The sequence below is a fragment of the Colias croceus genome, chromosome 29 (genome assembly GCF_905220415.1).
Source record: "Colias croceus chromosome 29, ilColCroc2.1".
NCBI classification, from domain to species: domain Eukaryota; kingdom Metazoa; phylum Arthropoda; class Insecta; order Lepidoptera; family Pieridae; genus Colias; species Colias croceus.
Window position 1 is genome coordinate 1,005,627 of NC_059565.1, and position 24,495 is coordinate 1,030,121.

At 33.0% G+C, this 24,495-nt stretch overlaps 1 protein-coding gene across 2 annotated transcripts in view; it reads right to left on the reverse strand.

Annotated features, from left to right (window-relative positions):
• Positions 1-3,093: 3,093 nt before the first annotated feature.
• Positions 3,094-24,495, reverse strand: part of LOC123704331 — a 30,088-nt gene continuing 8,686 nt past the window's right edge. For both annotated transcript variants that reach the window (XM_045652668.1, XM_045652669.1), the window contains exons 4-14: positions 11,155-11,251; positions 10,230-10,388; positions 9,372-9,502; positions 8,448-8,545; positions 8,029-8,181; positions 7,446-7,539; positions 7,069-7,157; positions 6,473-6,612; positions 5,667-5,745; positions 4,900-4,985; positions 3,094-3,572 (exon numbers count right to left, since the gene is read on the reverse strand). In XM_045652668.1, the coding sequence (XP_045508624.1) occupies positions 4,907-4,985; positions 5,667-5,745; positions 6,473-6,612; positions 7,069-7,157; positions 7,446-7,539; positions 8,029-8,181; positions 8,448-8,545; positions 9,372-9,502; positions 10,230-10,388; positions 11,155-11,251 (1,119 nt within the window). In that variant the 3' untranslated portion in view covers positions 3,094-3,572; positions 4,900-4,906. The remainder of the gene's footprint in view (positions 3,573-4,899; positions 4,986-5,666; positions 5,746-6,472; positions 6,613-7,068; positions 7,158-7,445; positions 7,540-8,028; positions 8,182-8,447; positions 8,546-9,371; positions 9,503-10,229; positions 10,389-11,154; positions 11,252-24,495) is intronic.

Consider the following 24,495-nt stretch of genomic DNA (forward strand, 5'->3'; position numbering starts at 1 on the left):
AAAATTATAAAAAAAAAACAAAAACAACCACGCACAAGCGGACTTATCTAAATGTACAATCTTGTGTCTGTATGTATGGACGCAAATTTCAATTGTTGACACAGCTCTAGATATTTAAAAAAAGTAACCATCATTTAAAAAAAAAATATTTATGATCAAATAATGTTGGTGCTACACAACACGCATTTGCATGAATGTATTATAAACGATCGTGTATACCCATCTTTATTAAAAAAAATATTACGTCACTTTTTTCTTGTTATTAAAACCTTAATAGTCGAAAAAAAGTGACTTCACGATTTTACATTAAAACTTAACTCGAAAATTAGTCTCAAAAAGCACAAAAAACGAGGACAAAATTAATTATTATTCTTGTTAGCTTCCTGAAATATGAAATGGTTACTTTTTCATACATTTACCATTTGTATAGTTAAAAATCGGAGACACGATACTCTTTGTATGTCATTATTACAACTTACAAACTGAAAAATATTAAAATTGTATGTAGTTATCGTATCTTCAATTTTTTTTTTTTATTATATTTTCAAAATTATTGTATTGAACGCAGGGTAAAAAAGGCCGTAATATAGAAATTGAAATAATTATGCAACAGAACGTTTATAGTTCAAAATTAATACAATAAATTATTATATTCGTATATATACATAATACATATTATGATTTACGAACGTAAGAAACAACTTTGACGCCAAGCCGCCATTTGCAAAAAAAAACTTTTTAATTTTTAATGACAGTTTTCACGCTGCGTTCGGAAATATATCCACATATTATGCAAGCCACAGTTTACGCACTCCAGTTTTCAAAACCTATCCTACATAAGATAGATTTTAGGTAACTAAGTTATTATGTACTATATTAGTGACTCGAAAAAATACGGTATAACTAATGTATGAATGAACGACGGACGACACGCAGTATTTTTTATATATAAATAATTAATGCTGTAAGAATAAATATTATGTATATAATAAATGTTGTTAAAAACGCATTTTTTTGTTAATTCAGGACATTATTTAAACTCATGAAATAATTGTATTGTCACCGATCCTTGATAAGTGTACAAAGTTTAAATTAAATCTGTCCGTTTAAATATCAAAATCGAGTCTAAAGGAGTCGGTTACATACATACAGGTGAAGCTAATAAAAGCGTGTTAAAAAAAATGACGATGTTTGTTCGTGTAAAAAACCGGACAATATACTTCTATTTTGTTCGATATAGTCAAAAAATATTAGTTAGAAAGTAAAATGATATCTTAAATAAGTTAATTAAGTGATTTACAATAAATGAAATAATAATTAAAAAAATCACTGCGTATCGTTCGTAAAGCTTAAAAAACGCGCGAAATTTTAACTTTTTTACGGCGAAATAAAAAGAAGCATCTAGTGGACGGAGTGTTATGAATTATTATGGATAATAAATACAAAAAAAAAAAGAAAAAATATGAAAATGGATGTTCAAAAATTCGCGCGTTTTTAAGCCGGCGACTGCGTCATTTTTGAAGATCAAAAAAAGCACACAATTTTTTAAATACTAGTATATTTTTCAACGTAAAACTCTTTTAGTCGACGTATGAAAAAGAAATAAACATATTTTTTTTTCACAAAATCATAATAATTGTACTCTAAAAAATTTCGAAATAAACTATACATATTACATGAAATAAATGCAAAAATTCAAACAACTTGGCACCACAATAACATTAATAAATAAACCTCATCAAAAACAACGCAGCAATTATATATATATATTATGATAAACGTTCGATTATATTTTATTTACATAATAATATTATTAATTTTATACTAAATTATTATAAGCACTCCAAATACACGACGCAAGAGGCACGATACAAATGTACGACCCACGACTTGTTGTTTATAGTGTTACACTATTTTTCGTAGTGATAAACTAGTAACGTATTGTTACACTATTTTTTATAGTGATACACTATTTTTTGTAGTGTTTCACTATTTTTGTAATGTCACACTATTTTTGTAGTGTTACACTATTTTTGTAGTGTCACACTATTTATTGTAGTGTTACACTATTTATTGTAGTGTTACACTAGTTTATAGTGTAACAATAATGAACACTAAACATGATAAATACAATTATATTGTATTCAATTTAGGAATACATTTTATTATTTTAGCTGTGCACCTTTTTTGATACAATTTTTAAATAATACACTACACTTTAAAAATGACACTATAAAGTGAACACTATAACAATTCAATGATCTATTTTTATAGTGTAACACTACAATTAAAGTGAAATTTTAAATTTTATGATAATAACTTATTTTTAATGCGTTTATTAATTTTAAACAATAAATTAAATGACATTATATTTATTAGCTCTTATTAATGATTGAATTCCAATAAATTATGAAGAAAAAATGTAAGAAATAAATAAAAAAATTATGAACATCGATTCCAAAAAAAAAAACACGATGACACTTATTTCGAGATTAATCTTTTAATTTTTTAAATATTAATTTATTAAATTAATTTTACACCACACTTGCCTGAATGAAACAGCTAATAAACGTTAAGGCAGCCAATTTGTACATTTCTTTATATTAATTATCTATTATTACATAAAAACAGTGTTTTCGAACCGTTTGCAATTTTAAACAATCTTTGTCAATTTTTCTACACTAATATTATAAAGAGGAAAACTTTGTTTGTTTGTTTGATTGCAATGAATAGGCTCATAAACTACTGGACCGATTAAAAATTCTTTCACCATTCGAAAGCTACATTATCCGCGAGTAATATAGGCTAGGTTTTATCCCGGAAATCCCTCGGGAACGGGAACTATGCGGGTTTTTCTTTGAAAACGCGGGCGAAGCCGCAGGCGGAAAGCTAGTATGTAATAAATTGACATTAATAATATTACTAGTAGTATTATATAATACTAGCGGTCCGCCCCGGCTTCGCCCGTGGTACATATTTACGTTTTCTCTACATAAGAACCATCCTCGTACTTCAAGGAATATAATAAAAAAAGAATTATTGAAATCGGTCCACCCGTTCACGCGTGATGCCGTGACAACGCGAAACGGGTTTCATTTTTATATACATATATATATAGATCTATTAACACATATAATAAAATCGTAGGAAAGTCAAAACTGTACATTGAATATTTTTTTAAAAGAATACTTGGGGCGTGATCTACAATAGATATCGAAGCCAAATAACAGTTTTTAGAATGTTTGTTTGTCTGTATGTATGTCCGGATTTACTTCAAATTTGGTACATAGATAGCTTGAGACCTGAGGAAAGACATAGGATAGGTTTTATCCCGGAAATCCCACGGGAACGGGAACTATGCGGGTTTTTCTTTGACAACACAAAAAATAAATAATTGCAAACGGTCCAAATAACTTTCTACTACAATGATGACGTCACTCAACTCGAGCTAGTCACTCGCGCAAGTCGTGGCGTTGTACATATCGTGTGTTCGTCTGTATGTCTATCTGTTTATACCAAACGGCAGACCGGCGGGCACAGTGCTACTGCCGGCGTTGTTGCGTCGCTACATTCTGTGGAAAAATGGAGAAAATACATTATTTTTTGGGAAAAGAATCGAATAATTGGTAAATAATGGTATTATACAGGGTGTTCCGTAAGTAGTGGACCAACGGGTGATGGGGAGTAGAGACTTAATATGTAACAAAAATACTGAAATTTATTGTCCTAGACAATAAAGTTTTTGATTTATGCTTTATTTTCCAAATTTGATAAAAATATCATCCACATAAGCTAAATATCAACTTTTACCATTTCTGTTTTTTATTTTATTGTTCAAGGTTGTTAAGAATACATAAGTCTTCCTAATTAAAATGATACTTAAGCATAATTAACAGCAACAACAAAATTAGACCAAAAAATAGGTAAAAATATTACGTTTTAAAGTTTACGGACTGAAGTTTAAACAAAGCTGGTGTAAAAAAAAGTATGGTCTAGGTCTAGGACAATAAATTTTAGTATTTTTGTTAGATGATAAGTCTCTATACCCCCATAACCCGTTGGTCCATTACTTACGGGACACCCTGAATAAATAAATAAATAATAGAATTTGTAGACATCATGAAAAAAATCACTTTGCTTTTTACAAACGCATAATATAGTACTTATACATTTTTTAAATCAATTTTTTATCCATTTTAATAGCGTATTCAAGGAAATTGAAAGAAAACTCTGAATTAATTTAATAAATAACCATAGAATAATCCATAATATAGATATTATGTGTATGGCAGAATTTTTTCTAGTGAAAATATGTTAAAAAAAAAAATTAATACAATAAACTAAAACAAATCGACCAGATAAATTTAAAATTCTGTAATAACATCCATTTCCAGAAAGACTCGGCAAATAAATTTCTCATACGTCTATACTAATATTATAAATCTGAAGAGTTTGTTTGTTTGAACGCGCTAATCTCAGGAACTACTGGTCCGATTTGGAAAATTATTTCGGTCTTAGATAGCCCATTTATCGAGAAAGGCTATTATATTATATATCATCACGCTAAGACCAACAGGAGCTGAGCACTGCGGGTAAAACCGCGGAGCACAGCTAGTTTAAAATAACATCTTAATCTAATATCTAATATATATTATAAAGGCGAAAGTTTGTAAGTATGGATGTATGGATGTTTGTTACTCTTTCACGTAAAAACTACTGAACCGATTACAATGAAATTTAGCACACATATAGAGGGTAACTTGGATTAACACATAGGATAGTTTTTATCCCGGAAATCCCACGGGAACGGGAACTATACGGGTTTTCCTTTGCAAACGCGAGCGAAGCCGCGGGCGGAAATCTAGTTTTCCATACATTAAAATAAATTATAACACTCACACAATCGCTACGAATTAGCGGCCAGCTCGTAGAAAAGAACGTACGCTTCCGATGATACCACGTCTCTTGGATTTATTGGTGACACTCTGAAAATAAATTAATTTTAATATTAAATAAATAAATAAATAAATAAATATTATAGGACATTATTACACAAATCGACCTAGTCCCACAGTAAGCTCAATTAAGGCTTGTGTTGTGGGTACTAGGCGACGATAAATATAATATTTAATAAATACATATATAGATAATAACACCCAGACCCAAGAACAAATAATTGAGTTCATCACACAAATATTTGCCCTGACCGGGGATCGAACCCGGGACCGTCGGCTCAGTAGGCAGTTACTTTACCACTGCGCCAACCGCGTCGTCAATATTACAATAATATTACAATAATATAATCGATAAATTGGATAAAAAGGGGTTTAGGGGTGAGGGATTCAATAGACTGACCGGTTGGCTTGGTTGGTAGTGGCCCTGCCTTCCAAGCCATAGGTGGTGGGTTCGATTCCCACCCGGGGCAAATATTTGTGTGATGAACAAAGATGTTTGCTCTGTGTCTGGGTGTAAATTATCTATATAAGTATTTATTTAAAATTATATATGTCTGTTTATCAGCCATCTGGTTTCCATAACATAAGCGAAAGCTTAGTATGGGATCAGATCGTGCCGTGTGTGAAATTGTCCTGAAATATTTATTTATTTATATATACCACGGGCGAAGCTGGGGCGGACAGCTAGTGTTAAAAATATATAAAACTTACCTCGAATCGTTGTATTCATGCCAATCGCCAATGTACGGATGTTTGCAGTACGCCGTGTAATGGCCAGAGTATGTTGTACCTGTAATTATTAATAACATATTATTTATTATCTATACTGTAATATTATAAAGCTGAGGAGTTTGTTTGAACGCAGTATTCTCAGGAACTATTGGTCCAATTTGCAATATTAAACAGCCCAATTATCGAGGAAGGCTATAGGCTATATATTATCATCTCGCTAAGACCAATAGGAGCGGAGCACTGCGGGTAAAACCGCGGAGCACAGCTAGTGTTTTATATGTTCAGTTTTCACGTAACATTTACTTTTCTTCTTTATCTCTTACCTTGGACAGTCTGGAAGAGATCGCTAGTAAGCGATAAGGCCGCCTTATGTACCTACCGTATTAATCCGTTTTGTATGATTGTAAATGTTTTACTTGGTATGAAATAAATAAATAGTCTTCCTACCAACTCACTAGTCTTCCTACCCACTCACACCCACTCAAACCAACTCACCAGAGTGATTGCTGACCGCATACATATTATAACATATATCGGGCGAACAGTGATTTATGTTATTATTAGTATAGGATTTTGATAATAATAACTTATTGTTGTTTCTTTAATTCATTAATAAAATAGTAAACAGTAGAAACTGTTTTCCGAAGCGGTGATAAAAGGTAAATCTATGTTATAACGATTCAAAAGTGCTTCAAGAAGAAGTCTAATTGAATAAATAAATTGAGTTTGAGTTCAATCTCACACTCACTCTCCTAACCAACTCACACCCACTCAAACCAACTCACCAGAGTGATTGCTGACCGCATACAGATTGTATACCGCGGAAGTGTTCTTATTAGCCGCAAACGGCGACATATCGAGGCCGGTGAGAGGAAACTCGACTACTACGCTCAGTTTGCCGCGGAAACGCTCCGTTGGCGAGAAACTGGAAGATAAACACACAAAAAATAATTATAACAGTCTATCATTATTAATAGCACATAATATAAGATTCTTTGGCGAGTATGTGGAAGTCAAATAGACAAAAAAACATATTAAAGCAGTCATAATCTATACTAATATTATAAAGCTGAAGAGTTTGTTTGTTTGTTTGAACGCGCTAATCTCAGAAACTACTGGTCCGATTTGAAAAATTCTTTCGGTGTTAGATAGCCCATTTATCGAGGAAGGCTATAGGCTATATATCATCACGCTAAGACCAACAGGAGCGGAGCAATGCGGGTGAAACCGCGGGGCACAGCTAGTCTTAAATTATAATGTTTCACAAATTTATTTTTATTCTATTTATCATTTGCTTTTTTTATTTCATGTGCAATAACCAATAAATATCATTTTAAATCACATAAATCAATAAATTAATGAATAATGAATAAATATTTACCGTTTGAGATGCAGCACGAGGACTCTGGGAAACTTTTGCACGGTGAACCATTTTAAGCACTTTCTGCGCACACCGCATTTTGAACATGTCTGAAAAATTTAAATAATTATTACTATTAAAATATGTAATAATTTTACAATTAATCTATACTAATATTATAAAGCTGAAGAGTTTGTTTGCTTGAACGCGCTAATCTCAGGAACTACTGGTCTGATTTGAAAAATTATTTCGGTGTTAAATAGCCCATTTATCGAAGAAGACTACCGAAAGAATTTTTCACCGGACCAGTTCATGAGATAAGCGCGTTCAAACAAACAAACTCTTCAGCTTAATAATATTAGTATAGATATATACAAAAGAAGAGATCCATCTCTTACCGGTTTCTCATCTCCATCCAACTCTTCTTCTCTTACGAAATGCTGCAGGCATTGCTGTATTTTCAGATTGCCCGTGCGTGAGGGTATCGGTAGACTGTGGAACATACATATACAAATTATTATTTATATTATAAGATAGATTATAAGATAACAGAATTTTTAACAGATTTAAAATGCAATTTATTGACACATTATTACAATTTAGGGCCGATTTTTCAATCCTTGGTTAAAATTTATCCGTCCAATAAAGTATTACACGAACATTTTAAAATGTCACCTGTAAACTATAAATACGTTATTCGATGAATAAGTTTTAACCAAGGATTGAAAAATCAGCCCTTATTGATATAAAATTAACTGTCTGAATAAAATATAGCGTAGGAATTCCATTAAAACTGGTTTAAATTTTTTGGCTATCTAAATTATTTATAATTTATAACAGTAATTCGCTTAGGAATAATATAATACAGATTTATTCTGGTTATATCAATCTACCCACATATTTCTACATTTTTTTCTATCTACCCACATTTTTTTTACTTTTTTTTCGTTTTTTGTGTGTTTACCTCCCCAATCTCCTTACCTGAGGTCCCAAAACGGATCAAACGTGACACTATCATGGTTACAATGCGTACAACGTAGCGTCGACTTCAATTGGCCAACAAAAATGTCGCCCACTCGACTGTCCTCCATGCGTAAGTATCGGGACCAAGCTTCGGCCGCTTTCGCTGAGTCACTGGGAATAACATAATAATTATGATTATTATAGTTAAAAAAATGTACTAATGTACACTCGTAAGAAGTGAAACTTTTTTATGACCTCATTTTTTAAAAAATAATTTACTTTAGGCAACTTTACAGAAATACGTCGAATCACGCGTGGTAGGGATAAGAAAAAGATGGCACGTATCGGAGAAATGTCACGCGTAATGAAAAAAGGTTACACTAAATTTTTTTCCAACCCCGATAAAGAACTTTCACTTCAATAAAATAAAATCTTACCTGAGACTATCATCAATTTCGGACAGTATCGGTTTCGGTTTAACCGTTACGCGGTTCACGTCCTCGTGCAAACCTTCCAACAGATAACGGAGGAATTCCTGAAATAGATAAAGTTAAACAATTGTAATTTAATTATAAAAGTAGTTCTAAAATAATACTTAGTTCAAATCTATTATTTGTTTGTTTGTTTGAACGCGCTAATCTCAGGAAGTACTGGTCGGATTTGAAAATTAGATAGCCCAATTATCGAGGAAGGCTATAGGCTATATATCATCACCCTAAGACCAACAGGAGAGGAGCAATGCGGGTGCGAGGCTCAATAAAATAACTTCTATTACTATTTTCTTGCAGGCTCTTCTAATAATGCTTTCTGAACAGGTGGTCAATAATGTCATTTTCAAAATACCCTCAATAAAAAAAAATATTTTTATCAATTTCAAAAAAATGTTTGTCTTTTGCTACATCAGAACTTTCGACTGAGTGAACCGATGTTGATATTTTTTGATCCATTTAAATTTGGTTTAGTTGTGACAATTAAGAGTTAGCGTGCAAGAGCAACTTTTGTCTCGTTCACTATTTAGTCTCTCGCATCAACTCTATGGGCTAGTAAGAAAGTGCGCGCACGTAGCGACGCAACTCCCCATACAGTTGATGGGAGAGACTCAATAGTTGCCGAGCCAAAAGTTGCTCTTGCGCGCTAGCTCTTAAACTTCACAACTCGCTGTTCGTCTGTAAGAACGCTTGAATAAAATGAAATGAAAATGCTTTATTGTTTTAAATATACATAAATACACAAAACAAATACACAAGACTTTACAGAAACAGCAAAGGGCGGCCTTATCGCTAGGTAGCAATCTCTACCAGGCAACCGCAAACAACAACAAAATAACGCTTATTTGTAAAAAAACATTTTTTTTTTCATACCTGCGCATCCTGCTGGCTATATCCCATAAACCTGGGCGCGAACCGTTGAACCTGGGACTTTAGGGACGTCGTATTCACTACCGAGTCACGCTCACCACTGCGCCATAGTTCTTTGATTACGCTCGCGAATGCTGAAATTGTTTTTGAAGTCGGTTAGAAGGGGGATATATATTTTTTTATTATAGTAATATTTTTGTGATCATTATAACATTACACATTGAAATTACTGCCAAAGAAACTAGATTTAACAAAATAAAGAAAGGCACAAGATTACAACAGTAGATAAGTAAATAAAAAAAGACGTGTGTCACTCGGGGACTGGGGCGGTTGCGCTATTGCATGCTATGCCTTCAAGCCACACCTCCGCCCCAAGGAGTGGGGAGCGTGAGGTTTTTCGTTACGCAATTTCACGATTCGGTCCCCGCGCTCAAGGCCCGCGATAGAAGCTATGCAATAGCTTAACAATGGCTGAATAAGACAAAGACGAAAATACGTTTGATGTGACGTTACATACGCGCTAAAGCTAGAAAGAGACGACACTGTATTAACTTATGAAGTGATGAGTTAGAAAAAGACATGAATACCGTCTACCTTAGGTGCGTGTATATAAAGATATACTCGCACCTAAGGTAGAAAGAGACGACATTGTATTAAGTTAATACATAACGTAACAGTTAATACTATTAACGTAACAGTTAATACTATTAACTGTTACGTTAGACGAAAACGCCGATACCTATAATAATGTTGTTCATTATGATATTTCACTCACACAAAAGACAGCAACTAGATTAGACCCTAAGTCCCTAACCTAAAGAAAGACAATACACAACTTAATAAGCTAGAAAAAGCTCATACCTTTTATAAGCGCCCCCTTCATACAACTGAGCGTGGTGTTGATATCGTTCATGTACTTGTCATCAGAGACGTATTCGAGCAACGGCCCAGTATTGCTGAGGCATTGTAGGACACTGTTCATGAAACATGTGTTGCCGATGTTGCGGAGGCCGTTTAGACCTGGAATGTAGATTTGTGGGGTGTAGATAGATATTTTACTAATATTAAAGCTATTATTGAAGGCAGACCACATACTCAATATTTAATTGACATAGAATATTCTACTAAGGGCCGATTTTTCAATGCCTGGTTAAAATTTATCCGTCCAATAAAGTATTACACGAACATTTTAAAATGTCACCTGTAAAGTGTCAAATACGGACAATTAGAATACATTTTTGCAATGGTAGTTTAATACGTTATTAGATGGATAAGTTTTAACCAACGATTGAAAAATCAGCCCTAATTATAATTTCTGTCATTGTCAACAATATTTGCACGCTCAACTTCGAACAGAATGTGTATGAAACTATATTTAACTTAAAACTATAATAATATATGTCAGAACAGTGCAAATAATAAGTTAATGTAAATTTGTCATACTACATTAATTATGAAGACGCGAAAATATTATAATTAAGAAGAGTAAAGAATAAATGTTAAAAAGTAGAATGCTAATTGGGAATTTTGTGACACAATTTTGGTCAATCAATTCATCAAGTCTATTGACTGACTATTGTCAGTAGTCAGTAGTCCGAGCTATTTATTCTAATACAATTTCTGTTACTTCAAAAAGTCTAAATTACTCTCTAAATGCTATATTTAATATAATAATCATCATAACTTCAATAAGTCGTCAACTCAAGAGTATACAAACGATCTGTATTATACCCAAATCGGTACACCCGTTTTCATATTTCACTATTCATCATACAAAATCACTCACCACTTGTAGTAGAATGTTTGTCCGTATGTTCAGCTATATCCGATCTCTCGCTGCTCCTGCGCAGACCACTCGGCCCGCTCTTACCGCCGGCCAACTCCTGCGCATTTACAAAATCAATGAGGGTAGTTTCAGAAAATATAAGTACCCGCATTTAAAAACAATTAAAAACGTGTGATCACAAAATAACATGACACATCGCACTCACCTTTCACGAAGCAAAGAGAACAAGACCAATTTTACATTGTTGTTCATTTTTAAGAATAGATATAGATTTTTAAAGAAAACACACAATCCACCAGTTCTACTTTTATTTCGATTTTTATTATTTATATCGAAGTAAAAGTCAATTAAATTGTGTATCTATTTTAAAATCTAAACTAGAAAATGCAATTCCAACAGAGTATAAATTATATCATTTTTTAAATGTTTTCTTCTTTATGCGTGTCACAAACGCTAATCATGTAGTTAGTGAACACACAACAAGAACAAACAAATCTACACATATTTAAATCCTTTGGGATTCGAACCCAATACATAAAAAAGCTAAAAACATAATGAAGTCTGTAATGGACTAATGTAAAGCCTTTGATATAGTGTATCGAACTGAAATGGCGGAATTCACTGAAATCAACGACTACAACAGACATTTTAAAGTAAAATATGCACAAAAAATAATCTAAAGCCAGTTCAGGAGCTAATTGAACAATCACAATGATGATTTCTTGTTTAAAAAATCATTAGGGTACCACAAGGGTCTGTTTTAGGTCTGCTCTTTTATTATTTTTATAGTTTTATAAACACACCAAAATATGTAAAAATAAAAAAAAGAATTTAGTGTATGAGCTAACAAAAACGAAATACAACATGCAACTAAAAACAATAAACAACAACTAACAACGAAATAAAACTATTTATTTCTGGACAAAACTATAAAATAAAAATAAACAGTTTTATTTCTAATGGATGATTCAAATGCAAATAAAAAAAAAATTAAAAGACTTTAAAAAATATATTTTAAATCATATTTTATCGTTGCTTCAAGTTTCCGGTGGCGGGTAGATGGTAAAATATAGTTTATTGATTTAAATAAGAGAAATTAAATTGAACATACAGATAAATATTTCTGCAAATTAATGTTTAATTAACAATAAAAATACGTAAAGATCGTTAAAAAAAATAACTGTCTGATAATTAGTAATATTTTTATTTTTACCAAGAATTAAACAATCTTCAACATCTCAATCTTTAACCCCACACTTCCTTTCCACCAAATCCATCCACATCACACGATATTTAAAGACGTCGTCGACATGTCGTATCGTATGTAAACAGCCCACGTCTTCAAGCGATTACTATTACGACACAGGTCACAGGCTGATGCGATTTGATTCGCCCACGCCTACCGTCGCATCATGTAACATGCTTAGTTTATACTTAGAAAAAATACATGTAATATAAACATAGTTTATAGAGAACAAGACTGACCGGTTGGCTTAGTTGGTAGTGAACTTGCCTTCCAAGCCAGAGGTCGCGGGTTCGATTCCCACCCGGGGCAAATATTTGTGTGATGAACTGATGTTTGCACTGCGTTCAAGCTATAGTTTGTGCGCATAGATCGCTTCTACGTCAGCCTACATATATGTATTCTAAGAGTTTAAATAAAGAAAACATTTATATTTATTTTGTTGGAATTTTCACCTTAGATAACTATTTCAATATAATACGGGTGTATGCATTTAATTATTACTTATTTATAATTATTATAATTGCCAATAGATAGGGAGGCGAAGAGGGGAATTTTCTGCAATACTCGAGCGTGGCAGTTTAAGATATGAGAGATACCTTGGACCTAATAGAACAACCTTGTTAACTATTTAGCTCTTTAAGTAGTGACGCGCGCCCAGGATAGACGATCAGATTAGTAAAAAAAAATCGATAGTCTGAAATACTCGAGCGCGTCAGATTAAGATATTGGGGGTTGATTTTAGTGTTTTAAGACTAAATTTAACTAATCTGACGATAAGTCCTTGACGCCGCCAAGTTATAGGGTCGCGAACTTGTAAAAAAAAAACGTTAATCCGGCATTCTCGAGCGCGATTGTTTTTATTTTTATTTTGAAGAATATAATCTAAAACTTACTAAAAATACAAAATCTGCCGGTTTCCGCGTGACCGGAAGTCCCGAAAAACGCGTTGCAGTATATAAGTCGCGAACGATACATTTTACAAAAAAAAAGTTTGAATAAACAAAAAAGGTAATTTTATTTTACACAAAAAAGGTCTCTTTACATTTTTGTCCAAAGGTAAAACTTTTTGACTTGAAGCATCATAAAAACTCAAACTCCCGGTTTTTTGACTATATCTCGAAAACTGAGGGTGTTAAGAAAAATTGATATGAAATAACGATGATTTAAAAAAAGAAACTCTCAAACCTTTTTCGGTCAGATTAAGAGAACCCACCAACATTTTTGTCAGATTAAGAAAATATGCTTTCAGGAGACCGAGATAAACCTCCCCTATGAAAATCTGACGCGCTCGAGTATTTCAAAAGGACTTTTTTTTTCTGCATTTTCAAAAATTCATCGTAACTTATCGTCACGCCGAAATCGTCAGTTTTTTTAAGGGGAGCTTCCTTGGGGCCTACTTAACACCCCTTCCGAAAATCTGACGCGCTCGAGTAAATTTTTTTTTTGTGCATTTTTGACGAATTAATATGCCTAGCCCCACCACGCAAACCGGCAGATTAGTATACCGTTGTTATCAGAGGCACTTGGGGCATACGTAGTATGAATATCTGACGCGCTCGAGAATGCCCAAGTAACTATTTTTTTTTACATTTTTGAAAATCCCTACACGCCAAACCCACCGCTAAAATGGTTTTTACCATAGAAGCTTTTCTTTTCGAAATTATTTTATCTATCGATTTTGATAAGTCTCGACGGCGCCGTTTAATTACGCCATTTAGCTACCTCGCCTCCCTATCTACAATGTTTTGCATGTCATCGGGGTAAATTATTGACATTTCCTTAGATTGAGTGTTGTTAAAAGTATTGACTATTTTTAAACTATACACTATTTGTTTGTGATCATGTGGAGTTACTCCATTAATTTTCATTTTTCTGCTATAAAATCCTGAATAGTAATCCTTTTGACTTGCCTAAATATCTTGGTAAACACCTAATTCTGCCAAAATCTTTGTCTACGATGATGTGTACTTATATTTAGTAGAATCGCAGTAGACATAAAAAATGAACGAATTGTTAGAGATGATAATAATTTACAAATTCGGGAAGCAGGAATCTACTAAAAAGAGCAAATCCGTATAACATAACCCTTCAAACACACAATGAAGGCAAACACACAAAAAACATTTGAAATTGTAGCTTGAAGCCTTTTAATACTTTTGAAGTATTATATTGGAAAATAAAATAAAATAATATTGTTGGAAATTCCTAATAAAAAAAATAAAATAAATAAAATAAATATAGTTTCACAACTTTCTATAATACTTTTTAGAAAATGTGTGATTGGTGTTACTTTTCAAATTTAGGAAAGGCATTTTAAAAATGTGTAAATTATTTTAATTCGTTAAAATGAATACGCGGTTATGCTCGATGAACTTTTCTTTGTTTATCGATTATATTATTTTTTAAACATACCAATACAATAGCTTAAGCTTGCCAAGAAATGTCTATGGAAGAAACATTGTTGATATCTTTGTTACATAATTACTTTCAGATATCTGGTTTGAGAGGAAATGTTATTTGTTGATAATATAATTTATGATAGAAAAGTGTAGTTCTATTAGTTTTATCTGGGTATTTATTGATTACGCGCACACCGACACCTAAATTTAACAGCATGAAGTTAGTTCTAGGTGGTATGAAAATTGATAACTATATGTTCAAGTTGTATATTCTAGTATTTTCCATACGCCAAAGAAGTATAACTTCTAACGCGTGTATATAAGTACACACACTTTTTTTTAATCCAAACACTTAACACACCAAGTTTCAAAAAAATATTATTAGATACAATAAAACTAATAGGCCGGGGGCCGCCATTCTGTTACAAATGACCTAAAATTTTGTGTCAGTATCTCCCGGCCTAAAAGACTTCAAACTACAATCCCATAGAATGGCTTTACCATCCGCGGGTAGTTCATTCTAATCGTCACGCGCCGTGTCTCCGTCGCCAGACGCGCGCCAGCCGCGCCATCTGACGGACGTGTTTTGTTAAATAGATTAATTCTTTTTTTAGGTAAAAGTGTTAAAATGTATAGATGTTTATCTAATATACTATAGATTTTTTAATGTCCAATTTTTGCTTGAATATTTTTATTTTTTTTACTTTATTTTCAATGGAGTCTATTTTTTAAATACTTTACTGTGATAGACTATAATTTACACTGCAAACTAGTAAACTAACAAAATACTTTATTAACAAATAATTCAATGCTCTTATAAAATTTTCTTTACTCAATTTCTACATTTACGAGGACTGTCAAATCTTGATACTTGATCAAACACAATACGTGATAATAATAAAATCGTAGAAAAGCCAAAACTGTACATTGATTTTTTTTTTAAAGGCCGGTGATCTACACTCAGCATCGAAGCCAAAAATGTAGTTTTTATAATTGTCTGTCTGTATCTATGTCCTGGCTAAACTCAAAACTGCATGGAAACCGTTAAAAATTCTAAAAACTATACTTTTGGCTTCAATATCGATCGTAAATTACGCCTCAAATGTTCTTTAAAAAAAAATATTCAATGTACAGTTTGAACTATCCTACTATCCAGCTGAAGAGTTTGTTTGTTTGAACGCGCAAATCTCAGGAACTACTGGTCCGATTTGAAAAATTCTTTCGGTGTTAGATAGCCCATTCATCGTGGAAGGCTATAGAGTATATGCTATATATCATCATGCTAAGACCAACAGGAGCAGAGCCTCGCGGGTGAAACCGCGGAGCGCAGCTAGTGTATAGATAAGATAATATCATCACGCTAAGACCAATATGAGCGATGCACATATACCTGATAGTGCAGGCCATAGACCACAGGGCGAGGTATCGGTCTGGGCTTGTAACACCGCCGGCAGCCACACCTCATTGCGCAGTGCCGACAGTATGCCGGTTGTCACGCATGCTAGAATGATCAGCTCGAGGTACCACAACATGCGAACGGTGTTGGTACTTTGTGTGCTATAGGGCACAGGTCTTGATACTTTCAATGTGTTTGCTAGTGTGTATAGCGAACGGTTTTGATACTTGGGTAGAACGACCGTTTTATAGCGACACTAGTATTGTTACTTTCAATATTCTTGGTAGATTTATTTTGCAGAAAACGGTTTTGGGACTTAACCAGTTAAAATAACTAAAATTCTTTCTTCAGAAATCTTGATAATTTCAATGTTTGGTGGGTTTCTAGGCGCGCGCGTTTGTCAATAGTTCTTCAAGTTGTTATCACTTTTTCAGGTGTTCGAAATAATCTTGATCCTTTCTTTGTTTAAAAATCCTAATAGATTGGTAGATCTACAGTGTATGCGCGCGCTAATATCAGTGTTATGCTTCAAAAGTATTTTTCTGTCCTTTTATTAAACAGTTTCTTTACTCAAAACCGACTAGTAAATCTTGATAATTTTAGCGTCCTCTTATCAGAAGGTACACTGATGTAGTTTCATTGTGTATTACTCAAATTCAAAATAAATTGTTCACTTTCGACACTTTAATCGTATGTTAACACTAAACGATTTTGTCTCAATAATTTGTTTTAACTCGACGATTACTAAGTTATTTAACACTTTATACGTCAGTTAGACATAAATAATCTTGATACTATTGATAATTGTTTGTTATAGTTCACTTTCACACTAATAATTTGTTTTCAGTCTTTCACTAGTCTTTTAGTTATCTCTTGTTCTAGATATTTTTAATCTTTATTATATTACTATTTACGAATATTTTTTTTTTATATTTTATGGTTACCTTGATTTATTATAAATAAAAAACTCTAAATTATTCCCTATGATATATAAAAAAGCTAGATACGTTACCCGCTCTCTATTTTGGCAAGAAAAAACTCAGCTAAGTGCCCGAGTTTCACTTAGTCACGCACCATTCAGCGTCGTGGCTGGACGTTTTTTTCATATTTTAATCGGCAGTTGTTATTACGAAGTACATGAGTGAGACATGTATTATGTCTCGTGCGTGAGAGTGAAAGAGAGAACAACTGTATTGGTGATAATGCGTTAGTAAGTAGGTATGTATTAATTACGCTGTTTTTTAGTGCAATTTTTAGTCCAAAAAGATGTTGGCGTATGCCGCGTCTACTAGTATAATAGGTCATTGATTATTCCTTATATAACTTTCAATGTCAAGTTTAATAGTCACTTGTTAATATTATGTAAAGTTATTTTTTATGTCTTATTTTTTAGCCTGTTTATCACGTGACAGTCTTAGTTTAAAATTTATGGTAATCGAAATTAAATATTCATGGTAAACCACATGTGATATGATAGATAATTGATAATGTTTTATTAATATCTAAATTACTTATGTACCTACTCATACATAATATTCTTAACTATGTTCTGTTATACTATGAAAATATTTTGTAAACAAAATAATGTAAAGAAATAATCATTGTAATAAACAATAATTAAATTTGTAAATTTTATTTACATAAAGTCACCTTTGACCTCAACCAACCGTTTCAAATTGCACATTTCATTAAGAAAAGAAATACCACATCTAGAAACACGTTTCGTACATCACGTGTACATATTATCATCTCCGTTACTCGTACATATTATAAAACCTCTTAATCAAATCACCTTGAAATTCTTTAGCACTGTCTCTTTCATTAACATTCCGACCGGCAATCGAAATTCGACGCTAATCCATCAACAATAGGATCGAAAATCCGTTGACACAAACCGCCAATCAAGGCCGGCGGGAGTCCACAGTTTAAATATAAAAAAAAACGCGCGGGCACGATTACGTAAACTGTCAAAACGTTGCGCGGGAAAGCGTGGCAAGATGGCGGCGCGCGTGGAATTAAGTAATTCCCGCGGAAAAGGGCATTTCGCGCGTAAAACTGATGACGTCACTATGCACGCCTCGGTACCGCCGGCCGCACTGGCCCAACAGAGGGGGCATAGCCAAAAACCGATGCCAAAATTTGCAATGGCGAACGCAGAGTAGATACATTTTATCAGAGAGCCGTGTTTCCTACCACGTGATAGTAAATGACGATCGATGCGTGATAAAGGGAGATAATTTCTACTCCATACCTTTTTATTAACAAATAGGCATTTTTTTAATATTTAGGCAAATGGGCCACAAATTTTGATGAGTTGCTAAGCTTAATATACGTAATCTTTAGAGTTTAACGATTAGGGCGTCAACCGTATGCATTAATATCTAGCCCATAAGTCAATTCTTTAAATAACCAGACATGGTTTCCTAGGTAAAGGATTCTTTAAGTAACTAGGTTATACCATAAAGATAGCAAATGCAAAATAAGCATAATAATTAATGGCTGTATTCATAATTCATTCTTTGGTCAAAATATTTAAATCTGACCTAATTGACAAGGATCACTTTAAGAATTGAGAAATGCAACTATTAAACGCATGACCGACCAATTTGTGTAAGGCCCGATTTTTCAATCCTTAGTTAAAACTTACCCGTCCAATAAAGTATTACACGATAATATTAAAATGCCACCTATAAACTGTCAAATAAAGGCAAGAAGAAAATATTATTGAAATGGTAGTTTAATACGTTATTCGACGAATAAGTTTTAACCAACGATTGAAAATTACTACCATTTTAAAACTTATTCTAATTGCCCGTATTTGACAGTTTACGTGACATTTTAATACTATCGTGTAATACTTTATTGGACGGATAAGTTTTATCCAAGCATTGAAAAATCGGCCCTAAAAGGAATAAAATCAAATTAAGGAGAACAATTTAGAATCAGAAATATAGATATTTAGAGCAATTACCAAAAAAGGTGATCAAACTAATGTTAAAAAACGTGATGACGATTCAAAAGTGCTTTTATAAGAAGTCTAATTGAATAAATAAATGTTTGAGTTTGAGTTTGACTTTGAACTACCTATGCATTTTTCACACCTCATATTTTGAATCCTCCTATATTATGTCCGAGTTGTGTAGTGGGCAGTGATATATAGATTACATTTTGCATATAAGTACTAATTTAATTTGTTTCTCTCAAAACCATATCACAAACGGTTAATGCAGTACCAGAGTTAAATATTCGTGCATAATCTATATATATAAAACTCAAATAAACAGATTTGATTTGATTTGATTTAAAAGGTGACTGATATAGTGATCTGTCAACGCACAGCCCAAACCACTGGACGTATCGGGCTGAAATTTGGCATGCAGGTAGATGTCATAACAATGAAGAAAATTCATCCCCCAAGGAGATCAAATAGGGGATGAAAGTTTGTACCATGAAAATTTATCTTTTCCACGCAGGCGAAGCTGCGGGCAACAGCTAGTCTAACATAAAATTTAGTAATTTTATTACGAAGAGTTTGACGTACAGATCACGTTAGGTAGCAATTGCAAATAGAGATAAGATGATATACCTTATCTCTTACGTACTACTGCATGATTATGTGTTCAGCACTACAGTGAGTAAACTTTTATTTCGGAATTTTATATCTTGTCATAATATTATATAAGTTAACCTTCTATGAATAGATTGATTTAACGGTTAAGCAGTTCTGTAGCTAACTCGTGACAAACAAACAAAAATATTACATTCTATAACGCTATGCTTGCGTTGCCAATCACATCCAAGCTTTCATACATAAAAAGGAGACACCGAAAAAGATACGGTTTCTGCATATCGATAGGTCATATAAAAATTAATTTATCCGTCTACCACATCACAATACAGCACAAACACAACACAAATTAAATTCACTCCGAAATTGATTTAAAAAAACCGCTAAAATACGTTTATAAATAATCAAAAATGTCCTTATGTCAATCTGACGTTTCTTATTTCGAATCAAACCGGCCAGTAAATCATAGACAAATGTTTATTTTTAATCTGTTTTAATAAGGATAATCTCGATTTTTAAAAATATTGTTATTACTGCAAAGGTGACAAATAAGCGTTTTCACACCTACAACCAGAGACAAATAATAAAATCAGATATTATGTAGAAATGGTTATTTTTTCCCGGAAACAAAACTTGAATTGCGTTGATTTTCTCCCAAATATCTCCCTTCTATATTAGCAATAAAGTACATGAGAATCCGCGGGTAGAAACATACTATTATAAATATTGGTATTATTACGATATTTTCTGCCTTTCATTGTAACTTTTTTTCTTTGGCAATGACAACTCTGTGACGTGACGACAGACTTCTGAGAAACGTCAACACAATTTTGGCGCCATTAGCGGAACATTCTTGGTACTTTAATACAATATGTACTATGATCTTAGGAATGCTATTTAGCATCTGCTAAAAAACAATGCACCTAGTACCGTCGTTGCTAGTACCTAATAAGTGACTGAGCTAACTTTTTTGTTTATTAAAATTTTTCGTATACACGTAACATTTTTCGACAAGCAACTACAAATTATAACGTATTATAAATTATTGTCTGTCTGTAGAAATTTAATTGAATTAATTAATTTTAATATTTATTAATTTCTCACTAACACATTAACGAATAAACGAACAAGATATGAAACAAACATACCACCCTCGTTACACCAATATGATAATCCCGCGTTAATTAATTTTTAAGAAAACATCATAATATAAAATGTTGCCCACAATCAATTATCAATTAATAAGCCGAGGTCATGGTCAGTCACAGATAATATATCGTGCGAAAAGCTACGTCATTGTGACGTAAGAGAATTAATTTGTATAGTGGGCATAATCCTTAAAAAAATTTAATGACATGAACATTATAAAACTTAATCCTATATCATCAATAACTGTAAGTATAACAGGCTAGTCCTTGATTTTTTTCAATTAGGATATAAAAAAAAAAAATCGCGATTTAATTATTAATATTTAATACCACTTTTTTTATTTTAACTTCCTTTATCAATGATGTTGTTTAAACGAAACGGTATCTCTGAATAATAGATGAACTTTAAATAATAAATAAGAAAATAAAACACTTTGCTACAATCCATTTAGTTATGCGATTTAACTTCAGTTTTATTTTGGCACGATAAAAACAATTCAATACTATTTTATTTATTTTTGAACAAACACGTTAGTATGTTATAGGGACGCATACCGCGGCAAAATGCTGAAAGAATTAATACAGAATTACAAACGACTTTATTTATATAGCGCTAAGGTTCAATTTTAAATATCGTTGCGAAACATCTCAATTCGTTCGATTTTCATCAATTTTCCGCGCGTTTTATTTTACACCTTCGGGAAATTATTTAATTTACTATTAAATTAATCAACAAACAATAATTAGAATAACACTTTTACTGGCACTTAATAAAAAAGGATAAAAAAAGCAACTGTCAGAGAAGCGCGGGCTTTTCCACAAGATGGCGGACAACTGTCAAATTTTCGCACGTGGCGTGAAAAACGCGGGACTCGCTCCGCATTTTATTTCTGGACATTACACTTTGTTTTATATTTAGATTTGTCTATTGAATATTAGACGCGACAATGTGTTTTCAATGATACATTTCTTTTGCGATGTGAAAATGATGATAAGTATTTTTCGTTATTTTCACCAATGTTTATGTAATATGGCACATCTATACTAATATTATAAAGTTGAAGAGTTTGTTTGTTTGTTTGTTTGAACGCGCTAATCTCGGGAACTACTGGTCCGATTTGAAAAATTCTTTCGGTGTTAGATAGCCCATTTATCGAAGAAGGTTATAGGCTATATATCATCACGCTACGACTAACAGGAGTGGAGCCACGGGGGTGAAACCGCGCGGAGCCGCTAATATACGATATGTAATGTGGCTTTTTTGAAGAATGTTATGTTAACCGAATTTGAATAATTATTTCTTTGTGTACTGTAACTGAAAAATCTATAAATACTATTATTTTTCACATCGAAGTATTAATAATACCAATAAATCGCAATCTTTTAGCTTACAATTTAAGACTGTATTCCGTAAGTTTTAAATAGATTAGTATAACTTTCGATACATGCCAATTTGTCTGTTGTTTTCTCGGCTAAACCAAACAGCAATACAAAACGAAGTTTGAAATAAAATAGCTGAAAGGCAGGTAGAGTGCAATAATTGGTCGCGGAGAATTCCAACCAATACCCGCGGCCCCATCACGATGGAACACAGTGGGGTTTTAGTCGCTAAGAATCCGACATAAGTATCTTTGGAAGATTTGCCCCTTTTAAAAAAAAGGTAGGTGCAACCATATGCAAGTATTTTGTCAAACATCAATCCCTAAACAGTTGATATTGAGATTGTAAGTTTGATGTTGTTTTGTATATGAAATCCTTGGACACAGCTGGTACATACATACGAAAAAACATATCTCCTCATTTAAAATCTCAATACTCAACATCACACCAACAAATTTCGCACATACACACATACACATACACGTATGTACACCGGCTCACGCACACACACACACGGCGGCCTGGATGCAAATGTCAACGAACCCGGGCTCATTACATTCGACTTTGCTTTGTATAGAAAATAAACATCGGTAGATAGATTTAGATATCTAGACTACCTATATACTAATACTAATATTATAAAGAGGAAAGGTTTGTATGTATGTATGGTTTTCACGCATAAACTACTGAACCGATTATAATGAAATTTAGCACACATATAGAGGGTAACTTGGATTAACACATAGGATAGGTTTTATCCCGGAAATCCCACGGGCACGGGAACTATGCGGGTTTTCCTTTGAAAACGCGGGCGAAGACGCGGGCGAAAAGCTAGTCTATACATATAATAAATCTGTAGAAGGGTCAATTCTGTACATTGAAAATATTGAAAAAATAAATACCAGGGGGTGTTACTGGATCGATACCAAACCCAAATATGTGATTAAAAAAATTTTTGTCTGTCTGTCTGTATGTGAACTTGAAGGCATCACGTGAAAACAAGCGGTTCGATTTAGATGAAACTTGGTATAATTATACCTTATTATCCTGGGCGTAAAATAGGATACTTTTTATCCTGAAAAAATACGTAGAAAAAATTAATCTTAATTTTTCAGTTTTATCCATAGACGTTGTTCCGTAGAACCGCGAACACACGTTGCGTATTATTATAGGCCTAACCGTATTTAGGAATTGGGTCCAATAGATATTTATAATTAAGATGTTATTGTCAGAGGTCTCAAAATGGAGAAATAAACCATCCACGCGAAGACCGACATCCGCGCGGACGGAGTCGCGGGCGGAAGCTAGTATACTAATAAATTATTATTAGCTGGCAAACGTTGTTCTGCCCTACTCTTATCACTTACTAGCTGTGCTCCGCTGTTTTACGCGCATTGCTTCGTTCCTGTTGGTCTTAGCGAGATGATAGGTATATAGCCTATAGCCTTCCTCGATAAATGGAGTATCTAATACCGAAAGAATTTTTCAAATCGGACCAGTAGTTCCCGAGATTAGTGCGTTCAAACAAACAAACTCTTCAGCTTCTTCAATTTAAATAGATGTTGGCCAATTCTCAGATCTATCCAATAGGCGAACAAAATTTTATGAGAAGCGGTCCAGCCGTTTCCGAGGAGTATGGTAACGGGAAGAAAGGAATATGGTAACGAATAAAGAGCAAGATATAAATTACTAGCTATCCGCCGCGGCTTCGCTCGCGTTGTCAAAGAAAAAACCGTATATAAATTATATTTTCCATTATGTAAGTGATTCTGCAAGTCTATCTCTACTTAAAATGTCATCTGAATATGTTCAGCAGTTTGGGTGTGAACAGGTCACAGTCTCCATAAATAATAATAATTAATAATACATAAGTATAAATATATAGCATTTAAAATTATAATTGCTGCAACACTCAACTTTGATCTTTATGTTGTCCAAGTATAAATTAACCTATATATTATTCCAGGTCCAAAGCTATCTGAAAATAAAATTGCAGCAAAATTAGTTCAGCAGTTTTTGTTTGAAAGAGTAAAATATTTATTTACAACCATATTTATAATTTTTAAGCCTGTGGCTTTACTCGTGGTATTTAAACTAAAATTAATTTAGCTTATGTGCTAATCCAGACTATAATCTATCGCCGTGCCAAATTTCATCCAGAATCGATACGCCGTTTTTAGGTCAAAGAGGAACAAATGTACATC